At 50.5% G+C, this 16,427-nt stretch overlaps 1 protein-coding gene across 1 annotated transcript in view; it reads left to right on the forward strand.

Annotated features, from left to right (window-relative positions):
• HMCN2 (hemicentin 2) overlaps positions 1-16,427 on the forward strand; it is a 174,230-nt gene that overhangs the window by 15,711 nt on the left and 142,092 nt on the right. The window contains 3 exon segments of the mRNA XM_052647785.1: positions 7,825-7,895; positions 9,517-9,675; positions 10,491-10,613. Of these exon segments, the coding sequence (XP_052503745.1) occupies positions 7,825-7,895; positions 9,517-9,675; positions 10,491-10,613 (353 nt within the window).

Raw genomic sequence — 16,427 nt, forward strand, 5'->3', positions numbered from 1 at the left:
TTATGATGTTAAGTTCGGCTGTACAACAAAGCGATTCAGTTATACATATTATATATCCTTTTCCATTATGGTTTAGCACAGAGTGTTGAATATAGTTCCCTGTAGGACCTGTACAGGACTATATACAGTAGTACCTGTTGCTTATCCATCACGTTTGCCAATCCCACACTTCCAATCCACCCCTGCGTCCTGCAGCCCCTCCCCCTCTCACAAGCCCGTTCTGTGTCTGTGAGTCTGTTCCTGTTCCATAGCTGAGCTCATCTGGGTCATAGTGTAGATGCTACATAGAAGTGAGATATGGTATTTGTCTTTCTCTTTCTGACCTCCTTCACCCGGTATGATGATCTGTCTGTCCATCCATGTTGCTGCAAACGGTATGGTTTCCTTCTTCTTTATGGCTGAGTAGTGTTCCGCTGGGTATATAGACCACATTTTCTTTCTCTGCTCCTCCGTCAGTGGAGATTTAGGTTGTTCCTGTATCTTGGCTGTTGTGAATAGTTACACAGGGGTCCAAGCCCAGTCTTGAAGGAGACAGGATGGTGGAGGTTGAGGTAGGCCAGATAATGCCCCCCCAGATACCCACAGAGCTTGTACATCTATTCCTTGTCATGGCAAAAGGGACTTTGTAGAAGTGGCTAAGTTAGGAATCCTGAGATGGGGAGATGACCCTGGATTATGTAGCTGGGCCCGTTGTAATCACAAGGGTCCTTCTAAGAGGGAGGCAGGAGGATCAGAATAAGTGAAGGAGACGTCATGACAGAGCAGAAGGAGAGGAAGCTATTTTAAGATGCGACATTACTGGCTTTGAAGATGGAGGGCAAAGACCGTGATCCAAGGAATGCAGGAAGTTTCCAAAAGGAAACAGATTCTCCCCTAGAGGCTCGGGAAGGAACCCGGCCCTGCCAACACCTTGATGTCAGGACTCCTGGCCTCCAGAAATGAACGTATGGTGTTTCAAGACACCGAGTCTGTAGTCTTCTGTTACGGCAATAAGAGAAAATAAACACAGCGTCCGTAAAGTCCTTTCCAGGGATCTCCAGCCCAGGGGGTCCTCCAGGGCTCCTGAAATTTCCTGTGTCTTGTGTTTGCCATACAATCCCTGGCTGAGACACCCAGAGGTTAGATGAGGTGGTTCCTGTTGGGGAATGTTGCTGAGGGGTGTGGGGGAGTTGGGACTGGGCAATTCCCCAGAGAATTTTCTTTCCTCTCTGTACAGAATATCTCAGAACAGCCTAGATGGAAAGTCAGACTTTAGACTGTAGGTCTGGCATTCTCCCCACCTTCCACTACAGGGCTGCCCATTTTGTTTTCTCCACCCAGTGAAGTTGTTTAAGAAAAAAAAAAAACACAACTAAAAAAAAAAGAAAAATGAGGGGAAATCCCAGAGGAAGCTGATGACCTACATTTTAACTTGACAAGTAGAACCATGGAGAGGATCAACTCCCTTTGACTAGTATTATCCCTCCAAGAAACTTCAATACTTTGGCCACATATTGTGAAGAACTGACTCACTGGAAAAGACCCCAATGCTGGGCAAGATTGAAGGCAGGAGAAGGGGATGACAGAGGATGAGATGGTTGGATGGCATCACTGACTCAATGGACATGAGTTTAAGTGAACTCTGGGAGTTGGTGATGGACAGGGAAGCCTGGCGTGCTACAGTCCATGGGGTTGCAAAGAATCAGACACGACTGAGCAACTGAACTGAACTGATCCTTTCATGGAAGAAAGAGCGACCCTGAGCTCCCCAAGAAGGAAACAGATGGACTGCAGAAGAAAGGGCTGTCCTTCCAACTGGAGCACATTTACGATAACCCTGTTTCTCCTGTTGCTGTGAATGGGAGGGAATGTGATCAGCCTAGCACTGGTCCAGCCTGGGGAACTGTCAGGTAGCCTGAGAGATTCCCTCTGATAGATTGTGATAGAGGGGGCAGGGCCTCCCAGATTCAGAACCAGGTACTCGGACTTCCCTGGCGGCCCAATGGTTAAGACCCGGTGCTCCCAGTGCAGGGGCCCAGCTTTGATCCCTAGTCAGGGAACTGCAGCCATGTAGCAACTGAAATCCTGTCCTGCAACTAAGACCTGGTAGAGCCAAATAAAATAAGACTATATATATCACATTTTGAAAAAAGAACTGGGCACTGCAGAGGCTTCTCTTGGTTTCCAGGCAAGGAGCAGTTGCCGATGATTCCTGAACAGGGATGATATGAGCAAAATTGGCCATGAAGGTGACTCCTCTGGCCTTGACAATAAATGGATCAGAGGCAGGAATGTCTGGGGATAAGGAGGACAGTAATGGGGATACTGAATTTGTATCCAGAGTCTTTATAAATGCCCTTCCCTTTGGCCCAGCGAGTCTGCTTATGGGAGTGTATCCCAAGGAAACGATGGAACTAGTGCTTAAATGTGATGAAGATAAAGATGTTCTTAATAATGTTTTTCATTATGAAAATTGGAAACATAACAACATGGGCAAGTCTTATCCAAAGGAAATAGTTTGTAGCCATTAAAAATGATTTTGAACAGCGTATTTGACCTTCTGGAGAGATGCTTACAATATGTTGTTCACTGAAAGGAATCAAGTTAAAAAGAGTATGTTATTTATACGTAAACAGAACTTCTGCTAAAAGTAGTATGCATTTGTATAAAATTTACAAATATGCGTGAACATTTTGAAAGTTATGTGTAAAAATAAGAGTAATGATTTCTGGTTGGTAGAATTCCTTTCTTTTTCTGCACATCAGGAATTTCTATGTACAGCTCCATAGGAAGCAGTTGTCAAGAGCTCGGATTCTGGAATTGTACAGGCCTAAGCTAATATTCAATCCTGAAGGAAATCAACTCTGAATATTCACTGGAAGGACTGATGCTGAAGCTGAAGCTGCAATACTTTGGCCACCTCATGGGAAGAGTCAACTCTTTGGAAAAGACCTTGATGCTGGGAAAGAGTGAAGGCTAAAGGATAAGGGGGCATGACAAAGGATGAGATGGTTAGACAGCCTCACTGACTCAATGGACATGAATTTGAGCAAACTCCTAGAGATAGTGAAGGACAGGGAAGCCTGGTGTGCTGCAGTCCATGGCGTCGCAGAGAGTTGGATGTGACTTAGTGGTTGAACACTAACGACAAAACTAACATTCTAGGTCTGCTGCTTACTGGTTTTGTGTCTATGGGCACGTTACTTAGCTTCTCTGGGCTTTCATTTCTCCTCTGTAATATGTGGGTAAGAGTTGGCTTTGCCAGGTGTGAGGGAGGATTCAGTGAGCTAATAATATACAGGCAACATCTCAGCATATGGGCTGATACATAATAAGTGCTTAGGAAATGTCAGTATCATTAATGTCATGTATTTTTAATTGAATGTATGAAAGTGAAATTGTTAGTTGCTCAGTTGTGTCCAGCTCTTTATGACCCCATGGACTGTAGCCCACTAAGCTCCTCTGTCCATGGGATTCTCCAGGCAAAAATACTGGAGTGGGTAGCCATTTCCTTCTCCAGGAGATCTTCGCAACCCAGGGACTGAAGCTGGATCTCCTGCATTGCAGGCAGATTCTTTACTGTCTGAGCCACCAGGAGAATCCCTGGTTAAGCAACAAGGTCCTACTGTATACCACAGATCAGTTCAGTTCAGTTCAGTTCAGTCGCTCAGTCGTGTCCGACTCTTTGCGACCCCATGAATCGCAGCACGCCAGGCCTCCCTGTCCATCACCAACTTGACCTGGGGAGTACCTCTTTCAGTATCCTATCATTTTGCCTTTTCATACTGATATGGGGTTCTCAAGGCAAGAATACTGAAGTGGTTTGCCATTCCCTTCTCCAGTGGACCACAATCTGTCAGACCTCTCCACCATGACCCACCCGTCTTGGGTTGCCCCGCAGGCATGGCTTAGTTTCACTGAGTTAGACAAGGTTGTGGTCCTAGTGTGATTAGATTGACTAGATTTCTGTGAGTATAGTTTCAGTATGTCTGCCCTCTGATGCCCTCTTGCAACACCTACCATCTTACTTGGGTTTCTCTTACCTTGGGCGTGGGATATCTCTTCACGGCTGCTCCAGCAAAGCACAGCCGCTGCTCCTTACCTTGGATGAGGGGTATCTCCTCCCGCTGCCCTTCCTGACTTTCAACATGGGATGGCTCCTCTAGGCCCTCCTGTACCCGCACAGCCACCACTCCTTGGACGTGGGGTTGCCCCTCCCGGCCGCTACCCCTAGCCTCGGGCGTGGGGTTGCTGCTCCCTGTCGCTGCCCTGGCCTTGGGCGTGGAGTTGCTCCTTCCTGCTGCCACCCTTGGCCTTGGGTGCAGGGTATCTCCTCCTGGCCATCGCCCCCGACCTCAGACGCGGGGTAGCTCCTCTCAGCCGTTCCTGCACCATCGCAGCTGTATTTACTATCCTATGATAAACCCCGGGTTGGGAAGATCGCCTGGAAGAAGGCATGGCAACCCACTCCAGAGTGCTTGCCTGGAGAATCCCCATGGACAGAGGAGCCTGGCAGGCTGTGGTCGATGGGGTTGCAAAGAGTCGGACATGACTAAGCAACCAAGCGCACTAAGTGCTTGATAAACCATTATGGGAAAGAATATGAAAAAGAATACATATATGTAACTGAGTCACTTTGCTGTTCAGCAGAAATTAACACAGCATTGCAAATCAGCTACACATCAATAAAATTTAAAGAAAAGAAAAGGAAGATCAAAGAATTGCATGTTCAGCTCATCAGGGCCAACTCCCAGTTGCTGAGCTTTTGGTTCTGAGCCAAGCATGGTGCTTCCCTGCCTGGCTTCACTGGATTCTCACAATGATGTTCTCAGCTAGGAGAAACACCTCGTCTTACAGATGGGGAAACTGAGGCTTGGAACTGTGTAGTAAGCTCTGAGAAGCCCTATGGTAGGAGAATGGTGGAGCCAAAATTTCAACCAGATCTGTCTGAGGTCAAGTGAGAGTCACTCAGTCATGTCTGACTTTGTGACCCCATGGGCTGATTTTCTGACTTTGCGACCCCAGGGGCTGTACAGTCCATAGAATTCTCTAGGCCCAGAACACTGGAGTGGGTAGTCTTTCCCTTCTCCAGGGGAATCTTCCCAACCCAGGGATTGAACCCAGTCTCCCAAATTGCAGGTGATTTTTTTACTGACTGAGCTAGCAGAGAAGCCCGTCTGAGGTCAAAGGCCAAGGTTTTGGCTGAATTAGTCTCTGCAGAGTTCAGAAGGAGGGAGGTGGTGGGGAAGACTTGGTAAAGCCCAGAGCAGGCGCAGAAGGAGGTGTTGGACATGGTGAGTAAATATACAGCAGAGAGGCAGGAGCCAGTGGGTAGAAGTGTGGTATAAATATATATATATAATATATATATTCAGCCAAATAATATATATATATTTACTCAGCCATAAAAAGAATGAAGTCATGTCATTTGCAGCAACATGGGTGGGCCTAAGAGGTTATCAGACTAAGTGAAGAAAGTCAGACGAATACCATGTGAAATCACTTATATGTGGAATCAAAATACAACACAAATGGACGTATATCTATGAAACAGAAACAGACTCCCAGATGCAGAGATCAGACTTGCGGTCGCAGAAGAAAAGCTGGTGTCCAGACTCTTCCCTGATAACTGTGGATGAATGCCGGATGATTCCACGTGCTTCATTTTCTAAGAACTAAGGTTGGTTGACGAGTTGCCAAGTACAGGAATATTTTTTAGAGAGTGCTTGGAATTTAGAATTCTTGAACTAAAAATAGCCCGTTACTAGAATTCACCAGGAACTCAGACGAACTATTTCCTAAAGAAATCAGCTGTCCACATCAGCTTGCAAAACCCCCACTGTGCACATGTCCACACGGTGAGTTGGAATTCTGTCTCTGTTCTCTGTACACTGGTCGCCTTATGTTAGCTGTGGCTTTCAGTGACTTCTCTTTAATAAAAGGCTTTTTATTACGGAAAATTTCAAGTATATACAAAGTGAGCAGAATAGTGTCATGAATCCCTGTGTCTCATGTGGCTCAGCGGTAAAGAACCCATCTTCAGTGCAGGAGACGCAGGAGGCCTGGGCTCGACCCCTAGGTTGGGAAGATCCCCTGGGAAAGGAAATGGCACCCCACTCTAATATTCTTGCCTGAAAAATTCCATGGACTGAGGAGCCTGGAGGGCTGCAGTCTGTGGGGTCACGAAGTGTCTGACATGATGGAGCACACACATGTGGATATATCCTCATCCCCCAGCATCACCAAATACCCTGAAAACCTGCCATTCTCTTTCCTCTATAGCTCCTTCCCCACTCCACTCCATCACTCCACAATGATCACTTTTTATGGTTCTTTTTTTTAATGAGGTAAAATTTACAAACCTTGAAGTACTGCAAATCTTTGCTTTACATTTTTGACAACTGGTTACACCCGGGGAACCCACATTCCCATCACAATATAGAACACTTCTGCCTTCCCCGACAGTTCTTTTGATCTCCCTATCCCCTAGACAACCCCTGATGTGACTTATTTCAGCTTTGATTAATTCTGCCAGTTCCAGAGCTTTCTATAAATGGAACCACATAGTAGACGTGCTCCTGTGGCTGTCTTCTTTCGTGCAGTACTGTATCTGTGAGATTCATCCATGTGGTTGCCTGTATTGGTAGCTTGTTCTGTTTTCTGGCTGAGTGGTATTTGATTACATGAATGTACCGCAGTTTGTTTATTCATTCACCAGTTGATGGACGGCTGGCTTGTCTCCAGTGCTGGGCTATTGTGAATACAGCTGCTATGAATATTTGAGTACAATTCTTTTTTTTTTTTTAATTTTTAATCAGAGTATAGTTGTTTTAAAATGTCGTGTTAGTTTCTGCCTGTGTGACTGCTAAGTCACTTCAATTGTGTCTGACTCTTTGTAACCCTATATGACGTAGCCCAACAGGCTCCTCTGTCCATGGGATTCTCCTGGCAAGAATACTGGAGTGGGTTGCCATTTCCTTCTCCCGGGGATCTTCCCAACCCAGGGACTGAACCCGAGTCTCCCCATGTCTCCAGCATTGCAGGTGGATTCTTTACTGCTGAGCCACCAGGGAATCTGTCTCTGCAAATGGCGCAATTTCATTTCTTTTTGTGGCGAATGTTCCATTATGTATGTGCACCACATCTTGATCCATTCCTCTGCTGATGGACGTTTAGGTGGCTTCCATGTCCTGGCTGCTGTGAATAGTGCGCAATAAGCATTGGGGTGCATGTATCTTTTGGAATTCTAGTTTTCTCCAGGGGTTTGCCCAGGAGTGGGATTGCTGGGTCATATGTTAGTGCTACTTTGAATTTTTTAGGAACCTCCACACTGTTCTCCATAGTGGTTGTATCACTTTACGTTCCCACCAACAGCGTAGGAGGGTTCCCTTTTCTCCACACCCCCTCCAGCGTTTGTTGTCTGTAGATGTGTTGATGGCCAGTCTGACCAATGTGAGGTGATACCTCACTGTCATTTTGATTTGCATTTCTCTAGTGATTAGTGATGTTGAGCATCTTTTCCTGTTGAGCCTCTTAGCCATCCCTACGTCTTCTCTAGAGATACATCTGTTTAGGTCTTCTGCCTACTTCTTGACTGGGTTGTTTGCGTTTTTGGATGTAAGGCTGCGTGAACTGTTTGTGTGTTTCAGAGATGAAGCCCTTGTCAGTTGCTTCATTTGCGCATATTTTCTTCCAGATCTGATCCTGGCAGCTGCTCCCTCACCCCTCCCCACTTTGTGGGGATCTCTGAGTTCCAGGCCTTGGTTCCTCTCAGTTGCTGCCCAGTCCACGGAGGTTGTGCATCTGGGGGTCAAGCCCATCTGGTCCTCTCTCTCTTCCCTACAGATATTGGCCCGGTGACCCTCACATCAGACCCGGCGGTGTTTCAGAGGGAGCTGAGAGAACTCTACGTGCAGGTGGGCTGCCCCGCCCCTGGCTGCTGGCCCCCTGTGCCCTTCATCCCAGTCCGTGCCAGAGGCCCAGGTTATTGCCACACCCAGGGGCCAAGACGGTGCTTCCTATAATGACCTACCACCCAGCTCTGCCTGGGGCTTCCCCTCAACTTGGAGGGCCTGGAGATTCCGTACTGCTTGGGGTTCCTTCCTTGATTCAGCGAACCAAGTACCTACAGGAGTCCCTGTGCCTGGCACATAGTAGGCCTTATTATTGACTGCATGGGTGCAGGGGTTGAAGGAGGGGGTATGTGACAGCTAAGGGAAGATGTTTGTGTGCTAAGTCGCTCAGTTGTGTCCTAGTCTTTGCAACCCCATGGACTGTAGCCCGCCAGGCTCCTCTGTCCATGGGGTTCTCCAGGCAAGAACACTGGAGTGGGTTGCTGTGCCCTCCTCCAGGGCATCTTCCAGACCCAGGGATGAACCTGTGTCTCTTATGTCTCCTGCATTGCAGGTGAGTTCTTTACCACTAGCACTGCCTGGGAAGCCCCAGCGAAGGTGCAAGAGAGGTCAGTTCAGACCCCCAAACCCAGCCCAAGACTGGGTCAGACATCCCATGCCACCTGGGTTTTTGGCCACACTGAACACCCTGGTTCAGCCTCTCCCTCTCCACCCTGCCAGCTTCCTGAATGCAGGGCACTCTCTGAGGTGTCTAGCTCACTGCCAAGTCCCCCAGGGCCCAGCACAAGGCCCAGCACACAGAACGAACGAGTGAACCAAGGGGAGAAGCATTTACTGAGGTCGCCCTGTGCACATCCTGATTCTGGTGCTGGGCGTGCAAACCTGGGGAGGCAGAAAGCTCCCGGCTGGCGAGTGGAGAGGGAAGGCCTTGTGTTTATTTAGGATTGACTCCAAGGTGGGTTTGGTTTTTCCAGTTATATCACTTCCCAGCTCAGTGATAAAGAACCCACCTGCCAATGTAAGAGACTTGGGTTCAATCCCTGGGTCAGGAAGATCCCTTGGAGAAGGAAATGGCAATCCAATCCAGTACTCTTGGCTGGGAAAGCCCATGGACAGAGAAGCCTGGCGGGCTACAGTCCACGGAGTTGCAAAGAGTTGGACACGACTGAGTGACTGAGCAAGCAGGCACGCACCAGGGCAGGTTGAAGAGAAGATTGACAAGGCGGCTTTGAATGTTTTCCTCTGCCCACCCCTCCCCTCTCCTTCCCCGGTGACCCCTCTACCCCTCCGGCCTCCAAACCTTGGCTCACTCACGCCTTCTCTGGCGTACGTGTTAGATGCTTCCATGGCTCCATCCTTCTCCCCCCACTTGTAGCACTCATCACCATGGTAATTAAATAACTGTGTCGCGTTTCTTAATGTAAGGTCTGCCTCCCAGCCAGCCTCCATGGGAGGGAGGGACCATGTCCCTTGGGCATGAGTGAGTGAATGAAGGAATGAGTGAGTGAATGAAGGAATGATAGATAATGCAGGTGTGTCTCAGGGAAGGGAGTGGCTCGGGCCAGGCCTGACCCCTGGACAGGCGGGACAGAAGCCACTGAAGGGGATGCCCCCCTCACACCTCCCAGGGTGGGCCCCACATGGAGGAGGTGGGCAGCAGCTGCTGACCCGCCCTGTCCTGCAGGGAGGCGGGGACTGCCCAGAGATGAGCTTGGGGGCCATCAAGGCTGCCGTGGAGGTGGCCAACCCCGGCTCCTTCATCTACGTCTTCTCGGACGCCCGTGCCAAGGACTACCACAAGAAGGACGAAGTGCTGCAGCTCCTGCAGCTTAAACAGTCGCAGGTGAGCTACCAGTAGGGGCTCCAGGGGCTGCTGGGGTCTCCAAGGGCAGCCTCGAGCCCCCGCCGGGAGAACGGAGCTGGGGCTTCTCCTGCACAGCCTGGGTTCCAGTTCCCACCAGCCGCGCTGGCCAGCCCACTGGTGGAGCCAGGCTGCAGAGTCCAAGTGTGTTCTCATGCTGTGGCCCCGCCCTCCAGGCTCACGCCTCCCTGGCGGGGGCCCGCTTTTGATACAGACCACACCACTCCTCCACTCCCTTCACGCCCCGTCCGAGTCTGGGCAATCCATCTTCCTCCTGGCGTCTCCTCTGCTCCCTGTCACGTCATTCTTCACCCATTGTCTCAGGGTCTGGATGATGCGTTGGGGCTTTGGCTCCTGGCTGTCACGGCGAGCGGTGGGCGAGGCAGGGTGGGGGGTGCAGGGAGGAATCCCTGGGGAAGACCTCAAGAGCTGGGACTCCTCTCTGGACGGGAGAACTCCTCTGTCCTCTCATCTAGAAGAAATGTGGGTTCTCCACGGTTCTTCTAGCTCTGCGGCATCCGGGGGCCACTTGGAGCAGAGTCAATTTCACTCCCTCCCTTGTAGATTTCATAACGGCTCCTACTGTATTCCTGGCCCTGTGACAGACACGTGACCTGCATCGGTCCTGACCCCCACAGGGCGGGAACTCTCATCATTCCCATTTCACAAGTGTATCACCCGAGCCAAGAGAGATGACAGGGCTTCCTCCAGTCACTCCCTCCTGGTCTGGCCTCCCCCTCCCCACTCCATTCATACCTGAAGGTGCTGAGGACGCCACAAGGCCGTCTCTTTTCTAGGTGGTCTTCGTGCTGACGGGGGACTGTGGTGACCGCACCCACCCTGGCTACCTGGCCTACGAGGAGATCGCCGCCAGCAGCTCCGGGCAGGTGTTCCACCTGGACAAGCAGCAGGTGACCGAGGTGAGCCTGCCCCGACATGCCGCATCCCTGGGCGGCTCTGCCCCTCGGCTGGCTTCCAGGAGCAGTGCTGAGTGCTCACCTCGCAGCAGGAGGCCTGGTGCTCAGGGCTTTTTGACACCGTCTTGTAGAACCCTCTCAATCAGCCCCAAAGTAGGTGCTGCGGGTTCCTCAGTTTTGCCAGTAAAAAAGCCTGGGGCCTGAAGGAATATCCTGAGTTTAAACCCGGGATCCCCGGCAAGTCCACGCTGGCACGATGAATCTAGCAAAGCTCGGCAGAGTAGGGATGTTAAGGGGAGCTTCTCCCCAGAGTCGAGGAGCCCGGGGGTGGCTGGAGGATCACCAGGGCCATCAGATTCAGGCGGTGTTGCTGGGACAGCAAGCCATGCCTGGGGACTTGGCAGGGAGGGGCTTGCTTGACACTGTGGCCCAACATGCAGGGCCACCGATGGCCCAGCTGAGCAGGTGTTTGTGTCCGGGTCTAGGTCTTGGAGCAGGTGCCCCCTCCCTCCCTTCCAGGCTCCGTCAGTTGCTCAGATCTCTCCCAGCTCTCCCTCTGCCCTGCACGTCCATTCCTCCCCAGGAGCCAGAGGCATCCTTCCAGTGGCATGCTGGTAAATGTTTCACAATCATCTCTCTCTGGAAGGAACAAGAATGCCCATTTCCCTGGTGTAAATGCTCCTACTTGGGCTGGTTTCAAGCTGCTGTCGTTAAGTCATAGAGCATGGGAAGTGATGCTCACAATCTGCCCTCTTGAGCCTGTGTGAGCCAGCTCCTACATCCCACCAGATCCTCTAAGACAAATCCAACCAACATGTCCCTCCCCCGTACGCCCTGGGGAAGGTCCAGACACTGATCTGAGCTCTGCCTCTCCAAGCCCATTGCCTGTCTTTTCCCCCTTGCCTGCTGCTGCCTCTCTGCTCTTTCTTCAACGCCGTGTCTTTTCTACCTCAGGGCCTTTGCTCGTGCGGCTTGTTTTTCCAGCTCCTCCTCCCCAGGCTCCTCATCTTTCCAGTCTAAGTGGAATCACGCCTTCCTCGATTTTTGTCAAGATTAATTCTCCTTTCATAGCTCCTCGAAGCTCCCTGGGGGGCTTTATATAATCATAATTTTACAACCGTGTGATTATTTAATGCCGTTAGGCTGTGAGATCCCCGAGGGCAGGGCCCTTAAGGTCCCATTTATGGCTGTGTCCCCAGCACCTGGCGCAGCCTCCAGCGTGGAGCAGGTGCTTGGTCAGTTGATGGACACAAACACCTGGTGAATCGATGGTGTGGGGTCCCTCGGGCTGGAGGAATGGGAGAATGGGAGGAACAGCATCTCTGAGGCCGCCGCGGCGCGGCTTCCAGCCAGCCCGCGTGTTGTATATTTACGTCTCCAGGGCCGTGTTTAGGTTAGCGCCTTGGCTCCCTGTTGACAGATGGCGTTTATGGTTCTTTGCGACACGCCAGGATTTATTTCTTTTGGCATGTCAGTCTGCTCTGGCACCGAGCCGCCCAAGCGAGGGTGGGAAGCATTTCAGAGTGGAGTGATGGCTTGGTCCTTGTTTGGGGGTGCACTTTATCTGGGCAGTTGCTCAGGAACTGGGTTCCTGCCAGCAGCAAGTCAGACTCCAGGCAGTAGGTGGAGGACGGCTTGCTCAGGTATGGGGCTGAACTCTCCGAGTCTCTCACTCAGGGCATGGAACCTGGGGCGAGCCCCTGGCTCCTGGCCTTGGTGCCAGCCTTCTGCTGTGGGAGCCTGGCTGAGCAGCACTTGTCTGATGTACTGGAATCTCCAATGGCCAGGACTGGTTGCCCCTGGGTAGGGGCCTGGGTCCCTCCCCTCCCTGGAAAGAGCACCATCATCTGTCAGCTTCTTGCCTTGTACCTGGCCCCTTCCAGACGTCCCCAGACATTAGGCAGTGGTTACCACCAACCTCCATCCCCAGGAGACAGGGAACGGTGCCTTTGCCTGGCTAGAAGCTGCCAAAGCGCCCACACCCTGCCTGTGTTTGTCCTTTGACCTTTTCCGAGCATGTCCGGTGTGCCAGGAGTGGCACATTTTGCACTCACCCTTCTCTTTGTTCATTGAGCACCCACTACACGCCGGGGCAGCTTTAGCTGTGGGGCGCCGAGAGATCACCCATCAAGCTTGGATCTCATGCTTTCAGGCATTTAACTTTCTCTGCCTTTGAGATTCTGGAGTAACGAAAGGAAGGTGAAGATCCTCTCCCCGCTGGCAGAGGTCTTTCGGAGCTTTTGCCCTCCTCTGATGGCCAGTGGGGGTGGGCATTAACCAGGGGAAATGAGAACTGATCCCTCAGACAGTGAGGGCGGGAGGGGGAGGGAAGGTGGAATCAACAGGTGAGGAGACCCAGGCCCTGGGGGTGACCCCGTCCTGGATCCTTCCCCGGGTCACATCTGGCTTCAGACCCCACCCTAGCTCTGCCACCTGTCTGCTGTGTGACCTTGAGCATGGCACTTAACCTCTCTGGGCCTCTGTTTCCTCATGTTCACAGTTGGGTCATGAGGCCCCTGCCCGGAGCAATGGTGGCAAGGGTGGGAGGAAGACCCACCCTTGGGAGGGAGCCCTGAATGAGAGTTAGTGGTGGCCCCGGGAACTCCAGCCTCGTGCTTCGATAGGGAGTGCAGAATACACACTCCCAGGGGTCCAGGGAGCCCCTCTCAAGATTAAGAGCTCTCTCGGGATAAGGTTCTCAGAAAGGGAGAGCCTGGGGACAGTGCCCCGTAATGCCCAGTTGGCAGAGGCCCTCAATTTTCTGATCTGTGGCTCTTGAGGTCCATTCAGTGACACCCTCCCCCACCCCTGCCTCACTGCCCCAGCTTCCTCAGCCTCTCTGTCTATCAGATGTCCGGGAGGAGCCTTGGTTGGGGGGGGGGTGGGTGGTGGTGGTGATTTATCTGCCATGAAGGGCTGAGCAGCAACCATCTGGCTGGGGTAGCAGCGCCAGATTCTCTCATTCCTTCCCCATCAGCGACAGAGAGATGAGCCCCAGCGCACTGCTGGCTCCCAGGCCCCCTGGTCCTGCTGACATCTGGAAGTCATTACCTTCGCAAATAAACATTAAGCCTGCCTGATGAAGCCTCTCTGCTCAGGAGTGTCCCTAGATTCCTCTCTGAGCCCCAGAGCCATTGCTGGGTCCAGCAGGCTTTGCCCCCAGGCCCAGGCCTGCAGGGGTCTGGCCTTGCTGTGGGCCAGAGGGTCTGCACTTGCAGCTCCGGAGCGGTGATGTGTTACAGGGCAGCCTTTGTGGGTGGGCCGCCTCCTGATGGGGTCGCTGGCCTTCTGGCCCACCTCAGCCCTCTCTCTGTGGCGTGGTTCGGTAGCCCGAACTCTTGGGCATCTTCTCTCCATCAAAACATCCTAGAAAGAGCTTGTCATGACAGTTGCAACACAGTAGCGGGTGTGGGACGCGTCTGGGTAATTGTCAAATGGGGCTGCCACCACCTCCGGCCAGCTTTGCTCAGTTATGATTTCCTCCTGACCCCTGACAAGGCCTGGCCCCGGAGGAGGGGACAGTGGTCACAGGGCTGTTGCTTTGCTGTGGGGGAGCCGCCTCACTTGGCCAGCTGCTGTCCGCCTTTCTAGCCTTGGCTGCTACGTCCCGTCCACCCCCGCATGGACGAATAACCTTGCCCTCATTTCTTAACCCAGACAGGTGGGATCTTTTTAAGAGAAACATTATTTAGAAAGTCAGGCAAAAACAGAAGAATGAAGTAGCTCCAAATATAAAAACAGAAGAGTTTCAGAACACAGGATTCTCGTCCCGCGATAACCGAAATCCTGCTGTAAAAGCTAGCCACGTGTGTTTCAGCTCGGTCTCCTCAAACTGTAGTCATCTTCCAAATCTCGAGCAATTCTTCCAATTCCCTTCTGTTCCCTTTCTCGTCCATGGAAGATCACGCGGTAGGCAGAGCTGAAGGGCTGTGATTCAGAGCAAGGATGGCCAATACGTAGCATGCCAGACACCACTTTCTAATTCCATATCCATGGCAGACACTGCTAATCAATTATAGGCCTTTTCCTAATTGAGTCCGAATGTGGCCTCACATTTCTCCAAACGGCGTTCTAAGAAGTCACTTCCAGTTGATTAGAGCTGACAAGCGACAGGATAGCACTATGGTTGCTCAGGTATATTTAAAAGTCGTACTTGTAAAGATATACTCATTCCTTTTAGACGATTTTTACTTAAAAATTTTCTATGAGAAGTGTCAAAGATATTGAAAAGTAAAAAAACAAAAAAAAGTACTATCTATATTTAGCAATTCACTTTTTTGTTGCAGCTGCTACATTTGTCTCTCTTTCTACACTTTTTGTTGAATCATGACACCTCATCCATAAATAATGCAGTGTGGATTAAAAAAATAGACGCTAGCATAACCCATAGTATCACCTAATATAGTGACTAGTACTTTGCAAGTATCATCTGATGCCAAGTCCATATTCAAATTTCTCTCTTTGTCCTCAAGATGTTAAATCAGGTTTTAATCAAGGGCTGTGCATTTTATGAGGTTGTTATGTCTGTTAAGTTTCCTTAAATCTGGAGGGGATCCATCCTTTTTCACGCCACTAACTTGTTGGAGAGGCGCTGATGATACAATGTCCTGTGTTCTGGATTCATCTGATTGTTTCCTTATGGTGTCACTAACTTGTTCGTTTCTCCTCCTCTTGTTCCTTTACTCCCTCTAAACTGGAAAGTGAAAGTGTTAGTCACTCAGTCGTGTCCGACTCTCTGCGACCCCATGAACTGTAGCCCATCAGGCTCCTCTGTCCATGGAATTCTCCAGGCAAGAATACTAGAGTGGGTTGCCATTCCCTCCTCCAGATCTTCCTAACCCAGGAACTGAACCCGGGTCTCCTGCACTCCAGGCAGATTGTTTACCATCCGAGCCTGGAAGGTAGCTTTAAATGACTAATCAGATGGAGGCTGACCTTTGTGGCAGAAGTATGTCGTCCTTGGTGCTCTCTGTGTGTTTTCTATTGCATCACACCCGGAGGAAAATGATGTCTGATTGTCCCCATTACCGATGACCAGTTTGGTTGGTTAAAGTGGTGACAGCCAGCTCTCTACATTGCAAGCCTTTGTTTTTTCCTTTCTGACCCAAGGGGTCGGTGGAGTCACTCTAGGGCTCTAGTTCCCCAGGAGCTTTTCATCTCATGGTTTTAGCATTCACTGAGGATGCTTGCCTGAAACAATTATTTTATTAGAGGGTTGCAAAATGATGATTTCCTAATTGCATCATTCCTTCCACATTTGTTAATGGGCGTTCTCCCATGAAGAAGCGCTTTTGCTTCTCCAAAGGGGTGATTTGGTTCCTCTGAAGTCACGATTCCTACTGAAAAAATAGGGATCGCACTTCTTTCTCTTTAATTAAGAATTTGCTTTTATTGGTAGCAAATGAGGTTTTATTGTTTTGAATTTTGATTTTATTTTTTGAGTATTTTTGTGGCACCTAGATGACATGGTGCTTCCCCAGTGGCTCAGATGGTAAAGAATAAGCCTGCAACGCAGGAGACCCGGGTTTGGTCCCTGGGTCAGGAAGATCCCCTGGAAAAGGGAATGGCTATCCACACCAGTATTCTTGCCTGGAAAATTCCATGGACAGAGGAGCCTGGCAGGCTATGGTCCACAGGGTTACAAAGAGTTAGACAGGACTAAGTGATTAACCTTTGATTGTATAATTCAGTGTGGTTTGATTGATTTATTATAGTCATTATTCTTTTGGAGGCTCAAAGTCTCCCAAATTTAGCCAACAGGCTAAATTTATGCTGTTTCCCATATCCTTCTGATGTATCTCCATTAGTCTTGTTTTT

Source organism: Budorcas taxicolor, chromosome 11, assembly GCF_023091745.1.
Source record: "Budorcas taxicolor isolate Tak-1 chromosome 11, Takin1.1, whole genome shotgun sequence".
In the NCBI taxonomy this organism is placed as follows: Eukaryota; Metazoa; Chordata; class Mammalia; order Artiodactyla; family Bovidae; genus Budorcas; species Budorcas taxicolor.